Below are 25,405 nucleotides of genomic sequence, written 5' to 3' on the forward strand. Positions count from 1 at the left end.
AGGAGCACCTGTTCTTCATTGCTTGATGTCTAGGCTCTTAAAAGTCTAGTCTCATGTATTTTGTCTTTGTCATTTTTTTTTCTGTATTTCTGAGAGGGGGTTAAATCTAACCCCTGTTACTCCATCTTGGCCAGAAGCAAATGTTCAGAATTGACTTTAATATGATTTTTTTTTAACCTCCCTCCCTTTTTTGGAAGGAAACTAGGTGGTTCAGATGCTACCATTAATAGGGTTAATTTTGTTTCTGTAATAAGACTCTGTCAAGTAACAGTACAGGGCAAAAGTAGGTTTACAATTTTGAGTGTGTGAAGCACAGTTTATTTTTGTATTATTACTTATTAGTTATTGTATTATGTTCCATAAAAACAACTGTGAACTTACTTTTGCCCCACCCTGTATATGTCAATGGAGCTTCACTAGGAAGCAACAGCAGATGATATCTCTTACCCTTTGCTCTTTACTTAGCTGATTCTCCAGTTTGGGTGTGTGGGTGCCATATGCTGCCCTCATCCATTATTAATTTATGCATATTATATGTATTTTTTATTAATTTGATACATAATCTATAAATATATATTTTCAATAGGGTAACTTATAGTTGCACTCACCTTGATGAATAGCATCACTTACTACTTTTTCTTGTTCCTTTAAGAGGAATCTTGTTTGGTCAAAAATAACAGTGGCAAATTTCCAGTTAGCAACAGGGAGAGTACAGAGGCACCCAAGTTTGTTTAAGATAGGAGTAGCTGCTGCTTCTAGGACACAGTATGCTTGGCACTGGCTCTCTGTAAAAATAAAAGCATTAAAGGCAGTATTTTTATAAAGACTGTGTACTCTCTTTGACAAACCAGTTTAACATATAACTCTATGGAAAACTGAACTCTAAATTCTTTACTGAGTTAAAAACCATGATATTGTACATAAGATTATATTAAAGCTACTTTAAGATGTTTATGCTGAATAAACTAGTAAAAACAAAACACCTTCCCTATACAATTAGTATAATTACATGGCTACCTTATTTATTAGAAAGGATTTATTCAGTAACTAACAACATGACAACTATGAAGAGCCATATAAAGAGAAATGAACATTTTTTCTCTCAACTATTAGCTTTCAACCATAAGCCAAACAAATTTATAACAACGAATTGTTTCTGATTTTCACCAGAATATCAAATTTTAAAGACTTGTATAATCACCTAAAGATCATAAGTAAAACTGAACCAAAGGAATGAAAAAATATTCAAGAACTACCATCGTATTTCTTACTGACTTTAATAATGACCATGATATTCTGAAGCAGGCTGCTCTTTCAGAGTCAAAGAATATTCTTCTTTATAGCAGAACAAAAAGTTTAATCAGCAGAGGAATCAATAACAGCTTATTTACAACACTCTCGTCGTGGGTGAGGGAATAGAAAAGGCAACCATTAGCAGATCATTTTCTAGACTGGGCACAAGAGCCTGAATTGTTTCCTCTTCCCTGTTTTAATGTAGGGAAGCAGCAGTTTCAAAGAAGAAATAACACGTAGTGGACTGGAGTAGGGTGAAGGGGAAGGCAGAGGCAGTGAATAGGGCCTTGCAGGTTGGGAAATAACTTGAAAGTAGAAGTGGAATAAAGAAATATCTGAAACAAGTAAAGAAAGTTACCTGGAAAATTAGGTATATCCTAGATACCCAGGAAAGGGCTTTCAAATTTACTTAATTTGAGTGTATCTTAAAAGCATATACTGTATTTTTCAGAATATAAGATGCACCCCCACCATTTGGGAGGAATAATGGTAGTTAATGCTGCTGCTGAGTTCTGTTTACATTTACATTGGTGAAATATTATGTTATTTATGTTATTAAATATTTTACCACATTTTTTGCTTCAAATTTTTTTCCTATTTTCCTCTTCTAAAACCTAGGTGCATCTTATGGTCTGAAAAATATGGTAATATCACAATTTAAGTCTTTTATCTGTTTTGAGTTTATTCTGGTATATAAGTTGGTGGTCTAGTCTCATTTTTTTGCATGTACCAGTCCAGTTCCCCCAACATTTTTTATCAAAGAGGCTGTCTTTACTCCATTGTATGCTCCTGCACCCTTTGTCAAATATTAATTGACCATAGAGACTTGGGTTTATTTCTGGGTTCTCTATTCCTTTCCATCGATCTATGTATAGCCAAGTGCTGGAAACAACCTAAGTGCCCATCAGTACATGAGTGGATCAAAAAACAGTGGTACATTTATACAATGTAATACTATGCAACAGAAAGAAGGGACTCTTACCCTTCATGACAGCACAGATGGAACTGGAGAATACTACACTAAATGAAATAAGTCAGTCAGGGTAAGGCAAATACCATATGATCTCACCTATCAGAGGAATCAAAATAAACTAACAACAACAAAAAAATAGAACCACAGGTATGGAAACATGGAACAGACTAAAAGTGACCAGAGGGGATGGGGGAGGGATATAATGGTGGAAGGACGGGGAAAGGACTAGACAACATGTATGAATGACTCATGGAAATGGACAATGGCGTGGGGATTGACTGTGGGAGTAGGGGGTGGGATGGGTGGAGGAGGGCAAAGGGGGAAATTGGGACAACTGTAATACAATAACAAAAAATGATTTAAAAAAGTATATAGCATACCTGATGCTTGAATCTCAATGACATTATCTGCTCCCCTTTCCTGATTTATTTTCTCTAGAGTTTCATTAGTACAAACAATAGGACTTTCTTCTTGAACAGTCAAAGAATCTTCTTCTTTATTCAGAAATTCTAATAAAAATATTAATTTGCATTGTTCAGAAGAAATACTGTTGCTCTGCTTAAATGCTTTTTTCTATTATGATCGACATTGTTAAAGTTCTTTGAAACACATCAGTAGTAAATTGAACAATTTGGGTGGATGAACCTACCACTGTACTGGGTAGAAAGTCAAATGGTAATAATGGAAAGAACTTTGACATTACACCGGTGTTTCATTCTCAGTCTGACACCAGCCTCATATGTAAAATATGGATAATATACCTACTTTGAATATTGTTGTAAGGATTAAACACCAAGTACAGTACTCAACATTTAAAATAACATGTACTCTTCTACTTTACTCCATTGCTCTGTAACTTTCCACATATTTTTATTTCTCTATGTCATGAATCTTTCCCAAGCAGTCCTTCCACCCCACCGTGGGGAATCCTGTCCCAGCCCAATATAGTTTGGGACTGAGTAGGTAACTCTGCCCAATTCTGGTGTTTAGCTAGCAAGCCATCTGACTCTCAAACTAAGCTCCTTTTTCTGACTTAACCTTCAGTAGTAAAGGAGATGATATTTTGGTATATATTTTACTTCTTGTCTTATTTTATAATTGATTCAAGGGCAAGATCTTGTGTACATGAATAGTATATAGAACAGTAAGACCTAAATATGCTCTCTTACACATATTTTTGCAGTTATTTCATCTGGGTATGTTAAACATATTCTAGAATACCAATTTTTAAACAGAAGTGAAATTATATGACATTATACTACTTCTGATATTGTTATAAGCAGAATGTAAAATAGTTATAACTCAGAAAGTCTTTGGTAAAGGTAAAAAAGACTAATAAGCAATCATTTGGGCAAAGTGTACTTAAGTATACATTAAAATATAAGTTAAAATACTGAGATAGAACTGTCAGCTAAAAGAGAAAAAAGAATGGCAGAATAATAAAAAAAAGTTTGAAATATTATAAATCTGTATGAATAAGTTATAGAAAGTAAGTTTTACAAACAGGGACTTTTCTTACAAGTTCAAACGTAATTTAAAAATTTTTTTTTGAAAATACACATCTACATCTATATCTATATCCGTATCTTTCTCCATGCACAATAAGTATCATGAATCAGTGACATTTTCTTTGACTTTGAAATATAATATTTTCTATCTGGAAGACCTTTATTTTCTTATTGTCTATAATAAATTATACATATAGTCCTTAAAGCTATCATAGCTATGCCAAAATATTACTAAATTACCTACCATCTTTTTCATCATTATCTGTAACTTCAGTGTTTGAGGTGAAAATTTTATGTTTATTTCGCATCATAATAAAGTCGTTCAACAGGTCCAAGTCATTTTCCCTTTTTTTACCATGTTTAAAAGAAGGTTTTTCAATTTTTGAAGATGATCCAGTGGATAGTATTGTGCAATCAAGTTCTGAGCAATCTTTACTTTCTTTATTTTGGATTAGTCTATAAACTAGTTCTGGATCATCCTTTGGTTTTTCTTCCTTTGTTGGACTTTTAGCAGAGATATATTCATCAGAAAAACACAAGTCTGGTACATCTTTTCCTGGAGATGGACTTTTTTGTGGAAATGATAAATTATTATTTGTAGAATCTTCGTCAATAAGTGCAACAGATGAGGAACAACTCTTATGGGCTAGCCATGCTGAAAACAGAGAATAAAAATATCCAAATGACTTCCATGCTTATATGAGTGTCCTACTAGGGTATCAGGGTAACAAATTATTGATATAATTTGATCCTTAGGAGTACTTTGTTTACTGCTTTGAAAATCAGTTTTTGGTCTGAATAAAATAAAAATTTTAAAGGATAAAAATACAGCATATCTCTCTCTCTACTACTACTACTACTACTACTGGGTGGAGGGGGGCATAGGGGCAAAAAATGGGGACAACTATAATAGCATAATCAATAAAATACAATTTAAAAAAGAAAATATCTTTTCCAAATCTGTAACTGAATATTGATTGTTGGGTTTTTCAGTTCTTGGCACTAAAAAAACAACAACTCAAAAAACAAATAGGGCAAAAGAGATGAAAAATACAATAAACAGAACCACTGAAAATTTCTTATGAAATAAATTTTCACACATTAGGAAAAAAATGAAATAAAGTTATATCTGGTATTTCATCTTCAAGAAGCCAATATTTACAAAAATCTAAAATACCAATAGTATTCACATAAAAGGTTTATTTCAATCTGTGGAAATATTATAAGGTTAAAATTATTCTAATATTTAGTAGGAGATGGAACTATTATTTGACCAGATTAGTACATTTGATAACATTTTGAAGAATTGATATGACTTATTCAATTAGAAATTCCAACTCATTATAATGAAGCTAAACAAGAAGATATATTTGATCAGATTTTACAATGACTGTCATCTTAGATATTTTGGCTCAGAGCTTTCTGCTTTAATACTGCTATCCTAAATGGGGACAAATCATAATTAATAGAAGAACTGAACTAGTATGACTATGTAACATTATTACCTGCATTATAAACACTAATCCAAAATTAGGATTATGAATTTTAAAATTCTAATTTTAGAGCTATGTTTTTTATAATGATGGTAATAATAAACACAATGAAACTGATAATTAAATTTCTACTTACTGTACATTTTGTGTATACATTTTATTTAGCATTCAAAATCAATTAATCTTTACCTGGAAGCAAAACTGACTTCAAGCCCTGGCTGGTATGGCTCAGTTGGTTGGGCATTGTCCCATGAACCAAAGGGTTGTGGGTTCCATTCCTGGTTGGGGTGTGGGCCTGGGCTGCAGGTTCAGTCCCTTGGGGTATGTGTGGAAGGCAGCCAGTGGATGTTTCTCTCTCACATTCATGTTTCTCACTTTCTCTTCCTCCCTCTTCTCCCCTCCCTCTATAATTAAAAAAAAACTTGAGTTCAAAAAGCTTCTGTGGCTTTCTGATTGCCACAGTGTTTAGTATTCATTAGCTTATTTTTCAGAAGTAAGCAAATTACTGAAAAAAGTAAAAATTTAATACATTAATAATATTAGTTTTTTGTATAATAAAATTTCTTTTACGAAAAGTATTTTTCTCACTAAAAAGCAAAGTGAAATATTAACTATTTTATAAATGGGTAAGCTGAGGTAGAGACTTCCATAGACCAAATTTCAAATACTTCTTTCTCCCCTGGGAGGGTTTGGCAATTTGACAGCTCTTCAAATGCTCCTGCTTGTTTATAACTTACTTCTCCCTCAGTGAACCTGGAGCCAAAAGAGCCTGAGCTGAAAGGGTTTTGGCACTTCATTCTATAAAATGTACTAGCACCAACCCTATAAGTCACTCGAAATAAAAATACAATGCAAGTAAAATTACTCTCCTTGCCACACAAAATAGTAGTTTCAACACAAACTTTTACATAATTGCTATCCCCGAGTTCATTCTAAACCAAAATTTTGGAGCCTCTACTGGATGAGGATCAGACTATGAAAAAGTTCTGTCTGCTCTCCCTTCTCAGGAAGTGACAGGTCCTGCAGTTTAGTTCAGGGCTTCAATCTTGATGGGTGTGTGAGTGAGCGAAGAGTGTCTGTACATTTTGGGGCACTGAAGGGAGAACTATGCAAACAATCAATGTAAATTACAGCCTATTAACAATTATGGAGATACTAGCCTTGGTAGGGAAGTGGGCATTAACTCACAACCCCCTTTATCTAGTCCCCCAAACCTTCTATTCCCTTCTAAGTAAGAGTTGATGGTATGTGTCTCTGTTCATGTGAAACATGTATGAGCATGCTAGTTATAAGTACTGCTACAATTGACAGTCCTGGTAGTAGAAAGCTAGGTTTTATGTCTAAATCATCCAATTTACCCATATAATCCAAAATCTGGCATGCAGTGGCAAAACCTGAGAATCTAGACAGTCTTGAACCTTACCAAGGCCTTTGGCAAATAGACTTCTCAGATTGTAGGCAATTATTTTAAAGTAAAAGGAAGGGGAAATATTTAGGCAAGCCACGTCCAACAGGAGACCATAATATAGACAAATATTCTAATTCTTAATGAAAATCTTTGAAGACTTTCTGAATTTGACATCTTCTTTGGTCATACATAAAAATATATTCACAATTCAGTAATCAGTTGACAGGGAAATAAAATCTTATGTCATACAGACTTTTCTTTTTAGCCCCAGAAAATTGAGCGTAGAGTTTTATATGTGGTAGGCACTGAAAATATGTGTTAACTGGGCATGTTTCCATCAAAATGTGTTCTGAAACAAAAGTAATTGGGGCCGTAAAAGCAAGTAAAAAATACAACAATATCATGTATCACTTTTCCCTTCTGTTGTATTTTAATTTTAATACTTTCTGTATTTCATAGTTGAGGTATACACCCATTTTTAAAATAGGGATTTTTAACTTTTTATAGTTCACAAACCAAATGCAGGTGATTTGCCACTTGTTAGCGAAGGTAGTGGTGATGAGACAACTTCTTCAAACTGTTTCAAATGGCCTTAGTACCTTGGCTAAGTTAAGTCTTTTTCTAAATTTGGTAATTCCTAATGTATAGATATGACTTTAGTTTCAAAAATTCTCATTAGATACTTGAGTTATAACAATAAGTAGATATATAACCTGTGTGATTAAAAGTTTATTAAGTAAATATTTTTTATATCTGATTGAAATTCAAAATTACACTAATTTCTCCTAGTTTCTGTTTCAGTTTGCCAATCTGCTTGAACAGATGGATCCAGCAGTGTAGAATTAGAATAAATAAAACAGTAAAAGGGCATTAAAAATAATAGTGTAAGTTTTGCAGATAAACATCTGGCACTTTAGCAAAGGGACTCAAAGCATTTAGACAAATTCTAGGTGGTTTCTATACTTGTCCCATGCTGTTGTTTAGAGCTCACGTCTGCTATGGGCAGTTCTAATTCATGGTAGAGTTCTCTGTGTCACAGATGTACCCCCCAAATGACATAATTCTTTGCCAGAATATGAAGGCAAGTAGGACCCTTAATGTCAGCTTCCTCCATCTCATGCTGTGACACCTTCCGAAAGCCACTAACAGGAGCCTGAGCAGTGTGTGATGAATTGCCCCCAGTAACCGAACAGCATTCTCTTCTGATAGATCAGCAGATCTCAGGTAAGGACTCAAAACCCTGCACATAGCTGCTACTGTTCCCACTCTTGGGAAAAATTTGTTAAAGACTTGTAATTTTTTGGTACTTTCCCTGAAAATGTGCTATTTTAGGACATATTAAATTCCAGGATTACCATAAGGAAGAGGGGACCATACTAGTCATGTTCCTAATTTTGTAAGGGACATAAGAAGCAGAGGAATGGGTAGCTTTATTGCAGGACAGCAAATGAGTTGAACTTGGAAAATATTAAGTTACACATATGTCACATGGTACAAGATAGCAACCAAAGCTATCTCAGGCTTCTTTCAGAGGGCAAAGATGCTGGGTTGTTAAGCTATGCAACTTTGGCTCAACCTAGAGCACAATGGTACAGTCCTACTGTAACAGTTCCGAGATTACAGACCATCTGCATAGTAACAGTGGGGTACTGAACAGATTTATGGATCAATACTTGGTGCTGTCTGGTTCCCCCAATATCAACATCACACTGACAGAGGTAAACAAGATCTGCTGTTAAGTCATGGTATTTGTTATGGAAGCCCTAGCAAATTAGGACACCTCTACACTGACTTTCATGGCAGTGAGCGCCAAATGGAGGCAGTGCCATTGACAAGCATCCGGTGGCAATATCCTAAGCAGATTGTTCCAATGCCAGAATCTTTTAAACTTTTCAAGTTGTTTATTTTTAATGGTAATATATTCACATTCAAAATACTAAAAGTATAAAAGATCCTGGCTCTATCACTACTAGCTCCCATATTTCCAGGTTACCTGGTTCCCTTCTAGACACAACTAACATTACCTAATACTTCTGTGTCTTTCTAAAATATTCTATGCATATAAAAACAAGTATGTATATGTATATTCATATATTCCTTTCAGTTGCTTAATGTAGGCACTGTTCTATTTCTTAGACTTTTTTTTTTTTCACAGAGGTATCCTGGAAACTGCCTTTACATGGAGAGATTTAATTAAAAACTGCTTGATCTGAATTGCAATTTGAGTTCTAGGTGTAATCCTTACTTACATTTTACAAATAGTAGAAAATGGAAACATCTGAAGCTCTGTACATAATGAATTCACAGAAGAATGTTGGTTCATTAGGTGTAGAGGAGATAGTGGCATTTCTAATTCTTCTTCTAACTTTTCTGGAATACACAAAATTTTAAAAATCATAATATTACATAAACATTGAATAAAATTACATATAATGTAGAACTTTTTGTTAGCAGTTATATGTCCAACAAAAACTTTCAATAAAAACTTGGGTTACTTGAAATATAAAATAACTGTTTTACTTTTCCATCTACACAAGGAATTACACATATATCACCTGGTGTCTCAACTGTGATATTGGTGGTTTTCAAAAAATCCATTGACAACTAAACTTTACTGAGTTTGCTCTATGAGATAAATTCTAAGAGCTCCATGTGTGATTATGCTTTTAATTCTTATGACTTGTGTTGTCAGTACTTAGAGGATAGTACTCTGCAGAGTATATACTGGTGATGTTAAGTGAATAATATTAATGGCGGGTAATCCTCCACCTTAAAAAGTCTAGGTGACCTGGCAGAGATATGTATTTATAGGATGGGCTTGACAAACTGATCCTCATTTATTCATAAATAGTATGTTTCTGTCAACTTTCATAAATAAAGAAGTAAACTTCCAAATAGATGATTCATGTAATCTAACTGTAAATGTAACTAAATAAGAGTATCATCAACATAGTTAAGAAGCAACACAATTTGGCATTATACTGGATCAAAAGATGATGCTAAGATTCCAAATTTGATAAAATTATAATATTAACAATAATGATAGGATTACTTTGGGAGATTAAAAAAGTTAAATTTACAAAAATATAAAAGGGATTAGCAAGATTGCTTATTCTGAGAGAAAATATAAAATTTTATTTATTGAGTTATAATGTTATAAGATTTTTTTTATATTAATGCTATTTCCCCATTTTTCTTCCTCAGTCTTTGTAACTCTCTCTGTATATTATTCAGTTTTGATGCTAGAAGGCTAATGAGTTAATGATAGTACAAATGTAAAGGAACAGATAAAAGAAAAATATGACACCCTGGGTTATAATAATCAAATTTTAAACATGAAAACTGTCTCATAGACTTTGTAAGTAAATGCATTGTACTTTCACATCATATATAGGTAACCTCTAATAAACTCAATGATTTATCCAAAATTTCCACCTGGTTCATTGCTCTCTGTTTCGTATTGGCTTTGAATGGCCAAAATGTCTGTGGAGTTGCATTTTATATGCTCAATGTCAATTCCATGGTTAGTTGTAACATCTAGAAAGAAAAGGAAGAAAGTCTACTATCAGCCAAAGTGCTAGTATATTAGATTTTTTGGTAATCTCATTCACTCGTCTTTCCAGTAGCATTCCTAGATTTGTATACTGCTGAAAAGCCCATACCACCCTGCAACTTTGAGCTCTGCTATACTTTCAAGTCTTAGTATAGATTAGATTCATTTACTCAGGTCAGCTTTTCATTCCCTTGCTTTGATTTGTAGGCTGATCATTCCCCTGATCTAGTCTTATATTCAAGAATCCCTTCAAGTTTGTACTCTACAGATAGCAAGCACCCCTGTTCTCAATGGATATCACAAATCCCCTTCACTCCTCGCTAATATTATATGTCTTTCGTCATTTTGACTGCAATTTATAAGAGGGGAGTTAAATACTTGGGCTCAAATTGTCACTAAAAAGAATTCAACAATATTTACTAAGTCTATCTGGGATGAAACCATCTAAATTTTAGGTTATGACTCTACCAGCCATCTGATTCCATGCATCATAACCTTACTCAGAGTTTCTCTACCTAACTAAAGTTAGCATGTAAGTTGTTAGGCTTCATCATTCTATAAAAGAACAACTAAAAAATTAGTACAGTCATAAATGTCTTAGCTTTATTTGTATTCAAACAATTAGATTATTTTCAGTTTGTAAGCATATAAAAAGAAAGATGAGAAAAGAGTCTCATCAATAATTCTGAAATTTCACCATAGTAGCTGCAGAACACTCTTTAAAACTCTAGAGGCTCAGAAAAAAGTTTAATGAACAAGAATTTTTATAAGAAACATTATTAAATAGTTTTGATAAGTAATAAGTTTTTTAAAAGGTTTTATTTATTTATTTAGAGAGAGAGGAAGGGAGGGAGAAAGAGAAACATCAATGCGTGGTTGCCTCTCACATGGCCCGGCCCGCACTGGGGACCTGGCCTGTAACCCAGGCCTGTGCCCTGACTGGGAGTCAAACTGGCGACACTTTGTTTCACAGCCCGAGCTCAATCCACTGAGCTACACCAGCCAGGGCTATAAGTAATAATTTTTAAAATTAAGTCTTACCTCTTTTGAAAAGCTTTTCATTCTCATCTTCATAACTTACTACTTCTGGCATCAAGTTTAATAACTCCTTCAATTCTGAAAATGATGGAATATTAACTTCTTGTTTGAAGGTTGGAGGTACTACTTCCCAGTCAAGCAAAAATAATGGCTGAGATAATATATAATTTAAAAACGTTTTTAGTTAGGTTTTCCAAATAAAGATTTCTGAATTCATAAACAGACATGTTTGTTTAATTGGTATACCAAATTTTAAACTAAACCCACCCTCAAAAATTTTAATGCTATGCATATATTTAAAAAATGGAGGTACAGCAGCCAAAAATATATTATGCTATATAATAAGCAATGTTCTGAGTAATGTCCTTTATGGACACTGATTACATGAGTGATGTACAATATCCCTAGATGCAGAAATATCGCCTTTTAGGTTAATAAACTTTTAAAATTCTAAGTTAAAAACCATCACTACAGCAGATGAGAAGTGGTGAATGAGGAGAAGTGAAAAGGGGGAGATGGAATGGAATGGATTTTTACTGCACTCCCTGGAATGTTTCCCTTTCATTCCTACAGAACCAAATGCCTCAACTCTCAAAGTTAATGGGCGAGCAAGAGGGGAAATGGAGTAAAGGAGTTAATAGGTGAATTAATATTTTTACCACATCTGCTAACATTTTTAATTGTAAGGAGACCCTTTAAATGCCTTAAGACTTCTATATCTGTATCTGTATATCTTTATCTATAACTACTCTATATCTATATTTCCTTTGAATGTTTTAAGAAAAAACCCAAATATAAAACATTTGCAGTTTTTAAAAAATGTTTAAAGTAATTTTGTAAATGCATCTAATCTACCTGGGTCTAGTTTTTTTAGCTTATTACTGTGAAAAGTAATTCACACTCTCAACTGCTAGAATTCTTTACATGCAATACTAACATCATACAATGCTTTTGTGTGCAATTGGAACTGTATACTAAAACAGAGGGGCTGCCTTTGAAAAGATTGACCTTTAATGTGCAAGGATGCTATCTTCCTTATTAATCACTGGCAGCACCTAAAATGTACGCTCAGACCATCCTTATTCTTTCAATGAAATCAGCTCAAGTATATATTTCAAGTGTATAACTCACAAATAAACATTTTTAGCTCCAGTCTCCAATTTTTAAATAGAAAATGGTCACTTAATGTCCACACAATCACTTAATGTCCTATACCAGGTTCAATGATTAAAATGATTGGGAGAGGTTTTAAAATTCTCTATAACTGGGCTGGACACCAAACCAATTAAATCAGAATGTATCTGGGTAGAATGCAGGCTTCAGTATTACATTAAAATTACCCAAGTAATTCCAATGTATTACCAAGGTTTAGAACCACTATCTTAGAAGTAAATTTAATGTCTAAGCTGACATGCATTCAACCCATTATCAAGTCAAGATATATTACTAATTTTGTTAAAGTATGCTTTACCACTTTTATAAACATTACTGAAAGCAGGTACTATAGCTTCATTTAAACCTACCGTATCTTCTAGCTCCTCCCGACAAAAGTTCTCTTCAGCTATGTAAAAATCTTCTTTCATAAGATCTTTCAAATCTCCTTGGTAAGAGAAACACTCCCTTAACAAAAAATAAAACATTAAATTAGTGCTTACTAATAGCAACTTGCATACTAAATGCAGCCAATAAAAATACACAATGATTAAAATCAGAGTTAAAGTAGAATACTGATAAGATATTATTATTGGTAATATCTAGACCTGTAAGTATACAAAGAATATTTTCTCCTTTTAAAATATTTACAACACTGGGCAATTAAGTACCCGAAAAAATTAGCTTCTGTGAAGATCTGTTCTTTGAAGTCTAAAGGAGGGTCTTCTAGCAAAAACGGTTTTATCTTACTCAATAAAGTACGTGATGTTGGTAGATGACTTTTATAGGCAGTCAAATTATCTGCAAAAAGTATTTCTTCATGATCAAATAACAAATCTGAAAAGAAATAAGACATATAAAAGAATAAAATCTGAAAGTTATACAAAAGGATCTAGACACTATCAAGCCATTAGATAATGCTGGAGTTTTCAAACACATTTTTAATTCTTTAGCTCTTCCTTGTACTGAACATATAAAACAGATAGATAGTAGTGGTAAATAGGTAAAAGCTCAATAAATTTTAATATCATTTAGTACATTGAGTAGTAACTAAATATCCTGAAAGAGTTATAATGACATAGTTTTTTCAACAAAAATTAATCAATAGAGGGAAATCTCTTGTGGCCTTATACTTCAAAATAGCTAAGTGTAGCCTAGACAAATTGTAAAGAAATAATAGCATTTGACTTTTGATGACTATAGTCTTTTCTTCTCTGCAAGGTCTCTTAAGACCTCCAATTTATCCCCAGAGACTCTGACATAGCAAATGGAGATGGTCTGCAAGGGCTACAAGTGAGACTAACTTTGATTCTAGCACTCTTTTTAAAAAAATTTTTTTTAAATTTTAATTGTTGTTCAGGTACAGTTTTCTGCCTCCCCCACCCAAGCCCTCTCTACCTCCCTCCCATTTCCATCTGCCCCCACCCCGTTATTGTCCATGTGTACTTTATACTTGTTTCTGCAAACCCTTCACCCTTTTCCCCTGAAATTCCCTCCCCTCTCCCCTCTGGTCACTGTCAGTCTCTTACTTAAACATGTTGCTATAAGATTAGGTACAGTGAAAGTTATAGGGCAAAGGATCTACTTGAGAAATAGGATATATGTTACATATTAGGAAACACTACAACTAACAGTTAATTCCTAGAATAAATTTCTCCTCTCTATCTCCATCTTACCATGTTTGGGTTACTTTAGAAACTTAGCTAATTGCAGCAGGGCTTTAACAGTTTCTGAACCAAGGGAAGAAACAGAAAACCTGGACCCATTCCTTAACTACTTCAGAAAGCCAAGATCCCAAAAGCATAAGACACCTTGAAGGGAAGCAATGGTCTCTTGTTCTGGGCAGCAGTATTTCAGTTAAGTATTGATAATATTAGAATGCTATTAGAGAGGGATAGCATGGAGTGATGTCTCCCATGACCCATTGGTATGTATACACTTAATAAGTATGTAATGTACAGCAGCCGGGACCATCTCAACAGTGGAATTGCCAGGTCAATACAAATGAACCATCTTTAAATTTTCTCAGATATGCCCTGTTTAGATATGGAACTCATGGCTAGTTTTCTTAGTGTGTAAGGGGAAGCTCTGGACCACAAGATTGTCAGGAACTTAACAGGTTCAGATAAACAATCTCTTAGGAGGCTAGTTTATATAACAAGCTCTCCTCTGACACATCAAGTTAGCAGCAGGCAAAGGGATGGTCCTGGCTGCTGTACATTGCATATTTTGAGACAACTGTACTTGAAGAACAATGAAATAAAAAATAAAAACAAAAAAGACAGTTCATTTGTACATTCATTCTGTAAATATTAATGAAGTTATATTAATAGTAAAAACCCAAACAGCATTTGTTTGTATCCCCATTCTCACATTTCATTTTTAACTCAGGCCCTCTACTCATTTCCCTTCCTATAGGCTCCTTTTGGTGTTATTACTGGGAGTCCGTCTGGACATTATTTTCCAACCACCCTTTTTAGATTAAGCCATTAGATGGCAGCATAACACCACAATTAATGTTCTTTATAACTACAAAAGTAGTTTTTTTGTTTGTTTTTAATCAAGGGTACTACTTCCTTATATTCTTTTTAAAATTTAAACTTTATTGTATTTTTTCCATTACCATTTAGTCCACTTATAACACTTCCCCCTAGCAATCACCACTGTTGTCCATGTCCATGAGTCCTTTTCCTTTTTGCTCAGTCCTTCCATTCCCTAACCTCCCCCCACCCAAATATCATCCTGTTCTCTATCCACGGGTCTGTCCCCATTTTCCCTGTGAGTTCACTTGTTCATTAGATTCCACATATGAGTGAAACCATATGGTATTTATCTTTCTTTGACTGGCTTATTTCACTTAGCATGAAGTTCTCCAGGCCCATCCACACTGTCCCAGAGGGTGAAATTTCCTTTTTTTTTTTTCCAGTTGAATAGTATTCCATTGTGTAAATGGCCCATAGTAGTTTTATCCACTCATCTATTGATGGACACTTGGGCTACTTTCATATCTTGGCGATTGTAAATAACACTGCAATGAACATAGGGGTGCTTATGTTCTTTTAAATTAGTGTTTACATTTCCTTTGGATATATTATTCCCAGAAGTGGGATCGCTGGGTCAAAAGGCAGTTCCATTTTTAATTTTTTGAGGAAATCCCATACTGCTTTCCACAGTGGCTGCACCAGTCTGCATTCCCACCAACAGTGCAAAAGTGTTCTCCTTTACCCACATCCTTGCCAGCACTTATTGTTTGTTGATTTATTGATGATAGCCATTCTGACAGGTGTGAGATGGTATCTCATTGTGGTTTTAGTTTGCTTTTCTCTGATGATTAGTGACATTGAGCATCTGTTCATATGTCTATTGGCCATCTGTATTTCCTCCTTGGAGAAGTGTCTATTTAGATCCTTTGCCCATTTTTTAATTGGGTTGTTTAGGGTTTTTTTGGTATTGAGATTTGTAAGTACTTTATAAACTTTGGATATTAGCCCCTCATCAGATGTATCAGTGAACATGTTCTTCCGTTCTGTGGGTTGCCAAGAAACTACTAGAACTGATAAATAAATTCAACAAAGTAGCAGGGTACAAAATTAATATCCAGAAATCAGTTGCACTTTTATATGCTAATAATGAACTAACATAAAGAGAAATTAAGAAAACAATACCATTCACAATTGCTCCAAAAAGGATAAAATACCTAGGAATAAACCTAATCAAGGATGTAAAAGATCTATAGTCAGAAAATTATGACACTGAAGAAATTGGAGAAGATACAATTAAGTGGAAGCATGTACCATGTTCATGGATAGGAAGAATTAACATCATAAAATATACATACTACCCTAAGCAATCTATAGATTCAATGTAATTCCTATCAAGATTCCAAGGATATATTTCACAGATATAGAACAAATATTTCAAAAATTTATCTGGAACCACAAAAGGCCCTGGATAGCAACAGCAATCCTGAGAAAGAAGAACAAATTTGAAGGAATCACACTACCTAATATCAAACTATATTACAAGGTCATAGTAATCAAAATAGCCTGCTACTGGCATAAAAACAGACACATAGATCAAATGGAACATTATAGAGAGCCCAGAAATAAACCCACACCTTTATAGTCAATTAATATTTGACAGAGGAATCAAGCACATATGATGGGCTATATAGTTTATTAAACAAATGGTGTTGGGAAAATTGGACATATACATGCAGAAAAATAAAACTAGACCACCTTCTAGACCACGAGAATAAATTCAAAGACTTAAATGTTATACCCAAAACCATAAAAATCCTAGAAGAAAATACAGACAGCAAATTCTTGGACATGGCTCATAGCAATTTTTTAAATCAGATATAGCTCCCCAGGCCAGGGAAACAAAATAAAAAATAAACAAATGGGGCTACATCAAACTAAAATTTTTTGTACAGCAAAGGAAATCTACTTCCTTATATACTTACGGCTATACAGCCTTCCCTGGAGCTCTGACTTTATTACTTCTATTATACGTACCAGCACAAATATGGGGAGACTATTTTCCTCTATTGTAGAGGAATGTTAAACTATTTCAAGGAAAAAAAAGTTTGCCAGTTAACTGTGAAAAGAAGCAGAAAAAAAAGAGGTCTACTAATAGAAAAGAAGACAGGTTTATTCTTTGCAGAAGATACCTGAAAAAAACAAGGTAACTAAATAAAACCAAATAAAGAAGTTCCCTAAGGTGCTGGTCAAAATTATAAAATCAATGGTTTTCAAATATATATAAAAACTGAGTTTAAAAAATAATGGAAAAATTCATTATGGCTACTAATATACAAATATTGAGTAACAAACATAACAAAAATGTGCAAAAAGTATATGGAGGAACCATTTAATGAGGATAATTTTTTTAAAAAACCTTAAAAGGCAAGATAAACCCTTTCCTGGCTTAAAAAAAACTAAAGTAAAAATTCTAAGAAGTCCCAATAACATTAAATTTCTCAAGAGGTCTGTTTTGGAACTTAGAAAAGTGATTATAAAGTAAATCTGGAAGATTCTAGATATGAAAGTATGGAAAAATAAAAAGGAGACCATTAATACATGTTATAATTATATTAGACAACTAAAACTGTATGATACTGATACAATAATAGGCAAATCAAAGAATATAATAGAAAATCCAGAAAAAATCTCTAACGTGGAGAAAGAATTTGGCATATGATGTAAGTGGCATTTCTAATCATTGGGAAAGAAAAAAATATTCCATAATGATATTGGGACAATTGCCAAAACATTTGGAAAAATATTTCTTATTCTTATTTTTATTGTTTGAATCAAAAGCAGGGTTTATTTTTCTACCAAATCCCCAGTCCATGTTCCAGCCAATGGATGAAGGGTAAATCAAACCCCACATAGACTCTTAGTAAAAAGAATTATACTTTCTACAAGAAAAAAAAGTTCTGCTTAAAAAAAGTTACTAGGCATTTGGGAGACAAAAAAAATTCACATATTGAATGGGCTGTGCTCTCTTTTATATATTCAAATGTCCCCTCTCTGTGCAGCTACACTAATAGTCCTATCTTCATGTCAGTCTGGTTAATAACCTAGTACCATGGAATGCTTCCAAATTATACCAGCTCCAAGAACAGCTGAAAAGATCTGAATCAAATTCTTCAAACCTGGAGTGCCTACTATTTGCTGGGCATAGACTGGGTACTAGGCACTGGTTCTGCTGGTTTGGAGAAACATCAATAATGCTAGAGGTGAGTTTTCCTCCCAAGCAGCAGGAGGGTGCGTGCTGGGGATTAAGAGAACAAATTTCTCCTCTGCTTCCACCACCTGGGACAGGTATGGGACAGGCCCTGGAAGTAGATGCTGTGTCTATTCTGAGAGGTGCTGCCATGGAAGAACCAAGAGCAGTTTCTAAACACCTGAGGAATTTGTTCCACCATCCACATAGTGATCTATCTCCAAGGAGCTCTCGGTCACGTGGCCAATGTATGAAATTTTCACTGAAGTTCTCCTGAAGATCACTATGTTGTACACCTGGATATTGGGCAATATGCATATTCCTATGACACATAGGAAAATGGTCCTCCCATCTCTGCCTGCATGGTAAAATTGACCAGTTGCTTGCTCTGAGATGAAATGAGGGAGCTATTAGTTGTCACATGTGACTCAACCACCATGTTCATTTACTGAACTTGGTTGGGCAGGCTGGTCACGGCCACAGAGAAGAAGTTGGAATTCCTGATTTTCAGGGTGGCCTTGACAGTGAGGATTACAAGGGAGTCCCGATTATTAAATGTGACTTTCATCACTCTGATGCCGTCATCATCCACAAGGACTGAATGTGGAAACAGGAAGAAAGTCACCAAACCAAATTCCAGGAGACAGCAGGACAGAGAGGAGGACATACTGTTTAGTTCTCTGAGGGCGCAATCTCTAATCACTGTGAGGGATCAAAGCCACCAACTCATTTACTTGCTCTGTTGGAATGTAGTCTGTCCCTTGGCACGTGAGACAGGTGATGCTGTCACGCCTGGTGAATGCCACATATGGGAGCTGGGCAATGGCTTCTTCCTGCTCCCGTTCATCCAGTGTATTCTCTTTCATCTTTCTTTCACTTGTAGGAAAAAAGGCGAGCAGAGGTGGAATGCTGGGCCCCCGTGGCAGAGATGTGCCACCTGTGTCATGTCCTGCTTCTAGGGTCCTTACAGCTGCCCCTCTTATTCTTAGTTTTAAACTTAAACCAAAATCTTATAGAAAACATGAATAAATATTTATCTAATCCAAGGAAGAATTTTTTAAGTATAAAAGCAATGAAAGAAACCATAAAGGAAAAGAAAACATTGGCAGGACTGGTTAAATTCAAAGTAAACAGATTTGGAGTTATTGATATCTTTGATATATAAAGATAAAATATAAGAATAGAAAAATGACAAAGAGAATCATTTCACAAAATAAAAATGTGTAAATGGCCACTAAGCTCCAGTGGTTTTTAAAGTGCAAGTAAAAAAAATACTATATTTTTCTGATCATATTATATAAATATATTACTACAACATCAATAGTAATATACCTAGTAATTATAAGGTTGGTGTGAACAGGGTATTCTCATACCATGCTAGTGAACATATAGCTAAAAAAATACTTATATCAAATAATTCCTTTTCCAAGCATTCACCATAATGAAATAATTGGAAATGAAACATACATTCATGTACACACTTGAAATTAAAAACGTTAGTGTTCTCAAGTGTATGAATCATAAATGAGGCTAAAACCTTCAGTCATTAATGGAAACATACAATAGAAAAATTTTTTTTAAAGAAAAAAATTACCACAAAAAACTTCAGTCATTAAAAATCATGCTTTTGAAGAAAACTTAAGTATATGGTGAAATGTTCCCAAAATAATGTTAATATTTTAAAATAAGGTAATGCATACATAACATGATCATAATAGTAAACAATTTATGTTTAGATTATAGGACTATAAGTTTTTAGTAGATGGACACTCTGTAAAGATGTAGATAATAGCTGTAGAAAAACATTAGTAAAAGTCAATCCTCATTCATGATCAAAATCTCTCAGCAAACTCAGAACAAAAGGAAGCTTCCTCAACCCAATAAAGTAAATTCTCTAACATTTCACCATTGAGAATGATGTAAACATTGAAAATGATTCATCATTTAAAATGACATAAACAATGAAATGGTATTTACATCATTTTTAATGACAAAACATTAAAACATTTGCTTTTCTGTAAGAAACAAGACAAGGATAGCAACTACCGTTGCTTCTGGAGGTCCCAGTCAGCACAATGAGATAAAAAAATATATAAATGTTGTGAAGGAAGAAACAGATGGCCAATGAAATCACCATCTCAAAGAGATATCTGTATTCCCATGTTCTCTTGCAGCATTATAAATAATGGCCCATGTATGGGAACAACCTAAGTGTCTGTTGACAGATACGGATAAAGAAAATGTGGTGTATATATACACAAGGGAATAATGTTCAGCCTTAAAAAGAAGGAGATCTAATGAAACAAGATGCAAACAAAATACAGGATATGAATAATTCATATGCATTTTAAAAATATTTCTTTATTTTTCAATTACAGTTGACATTTAATATTATATTAGTTTCATGTGTATAGCATAGTGGTTAGACATTTACATAACTCACAAAATAACCCTCCCCCACTATAAGTCTAGTACCCACATGGCACCATACATAGTCAACATTATTGACTCTGGGCGAATATATGGATATGCTGTACTTTACATCCCCATGACTTTTTGTAACTGCTCATTTGTACTCAGTCCCTTCACCTTTTCTACCCAGCCCCCTAACCTCCCTTCCATCTGGCAACTATCAGTTTGTCCTCTGTATCTATGAATCTGTTGTTTTGGGAAACTCAAGCATATTTTCATTCAGTGAATTGTAATGAAGATTCTGATTCTAGGGGAAGTGGACAACAGATATTATTAAATTTGCCAACAGTAGCTTCTAGTTTGCCACATTAAAAATAATAGCTATATTTGGGTAGCCTGTTTTTTGTTTTTTTACAAACCATCTCTTTACGTGTGTGTATATAAAATTTGACCCACATAAAATTTTTATAAGAAATTAGAAGAATAAATAAAACGAAATTAGAGAAGAAAATTGAAAACCATAAAATTTTTAATAACTGTCCCCAACTTGGACAACTTTTTAAGGGTGGAGCTGGACAATGAAAATCTTCTAATTCCAAATTTAGATTCTTCCTACTATATCATGCTCTGAAGTTTAGTCTTTAATGCAATTGCTCTATCTCTCTTTTGAAACTATAGGAAGGATTTCACTCTTTATATATCATCACATACCTATTTGCCAACACTAAAAATTTATACACAATATATGTTATCTATATAAAATAGCAACAAAAGAATCTATTTTTCATGCTCAATCTATGGCATATCTTAAATGATAATAGCAGCTATATAACAGAGCCTTATGTTTTTTTATTTTAGCAATTATATAACAGAGTCTTAAATTTTTTTTTTATTTAAAAAGGGGCTAGGCAGTTATACATACAAGAAAGGTAATTCTTAGCAAGTTTTTATAAGGTGGTAAGAATTCCGCACCCTCTAGAAGTATGAAATATTTGAAATATATTTTGGATAAAATATTTAATTATTGCTTATGGTTAATTTGTAAAAACTGGACAAATTTCCTGACCTAATACTGAAATTAGCCATCTCTACTTTGAATTGTGATTTTACATGAGGGAGAAAAATTGAAAATCTTTAGGGTATTTTAGAAAATGAAATATAAGCACCACTTAATAATATACTAATTTAATGTTACACCAGATTGCTTTGTCATCAGATCCGTATACAGGTGCGGTGAGCAACTGTGATCAAATCTCTGAGGCTATTTTGATGTCCAACACATTTAAACTCCAAAAACCTAATTTACAATAAGGGGATTAATATAAAAGAGAAAAATATTTCTCTAATGTGGCAAAGCTTAGGAATTATAACTTTGTAGGTGAATATCTTTAATAAAATAAAAAATTAAATCTAGTAAAACAAACTCACTGGAATAAAACTGTACATTAGTAAAAAATGTTTTATAAAAATGGAAATAAATGTTTTACCTTGGATCTCTCCTGGAAATTCTGGCCATATTCCTGAACATCTAATAGGTGTAAAGACTTCATTGTAGTCCATATAAGCATGCAAGCTGGCTTCCTCGAATTCATTTTGGGAGTTTGGATTTGAACTTGGAACAATTTCTTCAAATTCACAGTTAATCTGAGTCACCATTCCTGTAATTGTTTTTCTATGACATTATAAAATTACTGATTTTGCATCTGTCCTATTTTAAAACATCTTTATTAACAAATAGCATGTATTCACAGTAGAAAAAATACCAAATTCCAACAAATACAGAGAAAAATTACAATAGCCCCACCGCTCAAGAAATGAATTGAAAAATTGTGTATTTTTAAAATGATTTTGAATATTTTTAAACCAAAGTGAATTCATGTATATAGTATTCTGTAACCTGTTCTCTGCTAAACAATAAAGCGAGTATATTTACATGTCAATTAATGTACATTCACTTCATTTTTGAACGGATGAACAGGATCCCACTGTGTTAGTAAATTATTATTTATTGAACCAATTTCCTTTTGATGAAAATTTAAATTTGTTGTGATTGTTTGCTATTATAATGCAAGGAATATCTCTGTGTACTTGTCCACTTGTTTTATCAAGGTACTTTTCCTGGGGGGTGGTGCCAGGGGCTGTGAGCAACAGGGGCGGTGCAGGATAAGGGCAGCCATGGCTGCAGCTCTGCTGTAGGGAGGATAGTGAGAAAGTACAAGTCATGCAGCACTGCAGTCAGGTGCCAGACCTGCTGCAGGGTCCATGGCCAGGACCACTAGCCAGCTGACTTCCAGTCAAGATGGAAGTGTAGGTAAACATGCTTTGCCTCCTCGCACAGCTACAGAAAAAAAATTACAACTAAACTACAAAATACATATCACCCAGAACCATCAGACAATCAAGCAGTATGGAAGTCTGACAACCAAGGATTTCAAGAAGCCACATTCATCCAGAAGGGTAGGAGGAGTGGAGACTTGGAGAGAGGTGGAGAGGCCTGGAGCCACAGAGTAACGGAGAGGCAGCTGAGCAGGCAGTCCACGTTCACATGTGGTAGATAAAAATCGCAAGGGATACCTCCGAAGCAAGGGATCCCAACCCCAAACCAGACCACCCAACAGCCCAGGGTTCCAGCACCAGAAATATAAATCCCCATAACTACTGACTATAAAAACTAGTGGCAGCTGGGGCAGCAGAGGAAACTGTCAATTCTCAACAGACTCCTTTTAAAGGGCCTGCACAGATTTAGGACTTATGCAGACCCACCCACTCTGGAATTCAGCACCAGGGTAACAGCCGAAAGGCCACAAGTGGCATACAGTGAGATAAGTAAAGTGACTGGAAACAGGGCAAATGCTGGGAGACAGCTTCTTCCTGGGCAAAACTCCAGAAGCCAGGCAAATGGAGTCCCCTCTGTGAGCCATCCCCCCACACTGAGCCACAAAGCATTGAAATGGGTTGCCCTGCCCTAGCAATCACCTAAGGCTGTGCCCTACACAATTTCCAGGTACACTTTTCTACAATAGGCCATGCTACTAAGATAGGCAGTCAAACCAGCTCTACCTAATACACAGAAACAAACACAGGGAGGCTGCCAAACTGAGGAGACAAAGAAATATGGCCCAAATGAAAAAAACAGAACTAGAAAAAAAACTAAATGAAATGGAGATAACCAACCCATCAGTGCAGAGTTCAAAACATTGGTTATCAGGATGCTCAAAGAACTCATTGGGTACTACAACAGCATAAAAAAGACCTAGGCACAAATGAAGGTTACATTAAGTGAAATAAAGAAAAATCTACATGAAATCAACAGTGGAAGGGATGAAGCCAAGAATCAAATTAACAATTTCTAATATAAAGAAGAAAAAAGCATTTAATCAGAACAGTAAGAACAAAAAAGAATTCAAAAACACAAGGAGACTAAGAAGCCTCTGGGACAATTCCAAATGTACCAATATCCAAATCATAGGGGTGCCAGAAGGAGAAGAACAAGAAATTGAAAACTTATTTGAAAAAAATAATGAAAGAAAACTTCCCTAACTTGGTGAAGGAAACAGACATGCAAGTCCAGGAAGCACAAATAAGTTGGACCCAAAGAGACCACACCAAGACACATCTTAATTAAAATGCCTAGGTTAGTTAAAGATAAAGAGAGAATCTTAAAAGCAGTAAGAGAAAAGGAGAGTTACCTACAAAGGAGTTCTGATAAGACTGTCAGCTGATTTCTCAAAAGAAACTCTGCATGCTAGGAGGGACTAGCAAGATGTATTCAGAGTGATGAAAAGCAAGAACCTACAACCTAGATTAGCCTACCCAACAAAGCTATCATTTAAAATTGAAAGGCACATAAAGTGTTTCCCAGACAAGGTAAAGCTAAAGGAGTTCATCATCACCAAGCCATTATTACATAAAATGTTAAAGGGAATTATTTAAGAAAAAGAAGATAAAAACTATGAACATTAAAATGGCAACAAATTCACAACTATCAACAAAAGCAATCTAAAAAAGCAAGCTAAGCAGACAACCAGCACAGGAACAGAATCATAGATATGAAGATCACTTGGAGGGTTATAAGCTAGGAGCAGGAGGGGGAGAATGGTGGAAAAGATATAGGGATTAAGAAGCATATATCGGTAGGCACAAAATAGACAGGGGGATGTTAAGAATGGTAGAGGAAATGGAGAACCCAAGGAGCTTATATGCACAACCCATGGACATGAACTAAGGTGGGAGAGCGGGGTGGTAGGGAGGATTGCTGAATGGAATGGGGCTATTGGGCAGAGAGGGGCAAAGAGGGAAAAATTGGGACAACTGTAATAGCATAATCAATAAAATATATATTTTAAAAAAATATAATTTTCCTAAAAATGGAAATGATGAGGTTAAAAGTACACAGATTCTTAGACTCTGCCATGCATTGCCCAAGTGCCCATGTGCTGGATAATCCATGTCTGCTTTTCTGTATTATTATCCAGCCTTTTATATTCTGTTCTTCAATCTCAGAGGCTGATCTCTAAGAACCTACTAAACTAGCCCTCTAGTTTCTGGTTGGGTTCAGCCAGGAGATCAAAGGTGAGGAGAGACACAGGATATAAATGCTTCCTTCCTAGTCTACAGTTTGTAAGTGGCTTCATTCTTTTATAAAGTTATATCTTTCATCATACAGCCCTTCTCCATAGCCGAAGTTCTTAACTGGGTTGTTACTGCTAAGTCCACTTACTCATTCAAGCTTAGGGTGTTGATAACTTCCTGCTGTTGCTAGTCTGGGCACTTTTTTTTTTTTTGGCTCCTTTGACCTTGCCCATACCTTGCTCATTTCCTAATTGGTTTAGGAAATGGGCAAGG

The 25,405-nt window shown here is 34.5% G+C and overlaps 1 protein-coding gene and 1 pseudogene across 1 annotated transcript in view; both read right to left on the minus strand.

Moving 5' to 3' along the window:
- SHOC1 (shortage in chiasmata 1) overlaps positions 1 to 25,405 on the minus strand; it is a 63,527-nt gene that overhangs the window by 27,143 nt on the left and 10,979 nt on the right. Inside the window, 13 exon segments of the mRNA XM_036022049.1 lie at positions 609 to 785; positions 2,647 to 2,775; positions 4,019 to 4,441; positions 4,444 to 4,544; positions 4,680 to 4,776; positions 5,457 to 5,468; positions 5,690 to 5,772; positions 8,925 to 9,045; positions 10,111 to 10,212; positions 11,270 to 11,417; positions 12,790 to 12,886; positions 13,090 to 13,255; positions 22,048 to 22,232. Of these exon segments, the coding sequence (XP_035877942.1) occupies positions 609 to 785; positions 2,647 to 2,775; positions 4,019 to 4,441; positions 4,444 to 4,544; positions 4,680 to 4,776; positions 5,457 to 5,468; positions 5,690 to 5,772; positions 8,925 to 9,045; positions 10,111 to 10,212; positions 11,270 to 11,417; positions 12,790 to 12,886; positions 13,090 to 13,255; positions 22,048 to 22,232 (1,841 nt within the window).
- LOC114503744 lies at positions 18,001 to 21,646 on the minus strand (annotated as a pseudogene).

This window comes from Phyllostomus discolor, chromosome 3 (genome assembly GCF_004126475.2).
Source record: "Phyllostomus discolor isolate MPI-MPIP mPhyDis1 chromosome 3, mPhyDis1.pri.v3, whole genome shotgun sequence".
Classification (NCBI taxonomy): domain Eukaryota; kingdom Metazoa; phylum Chordata; class Mammalia; order Chiroptera; family Phyllostomidae; genus Phyllostomus; species Phyllostomus discolor.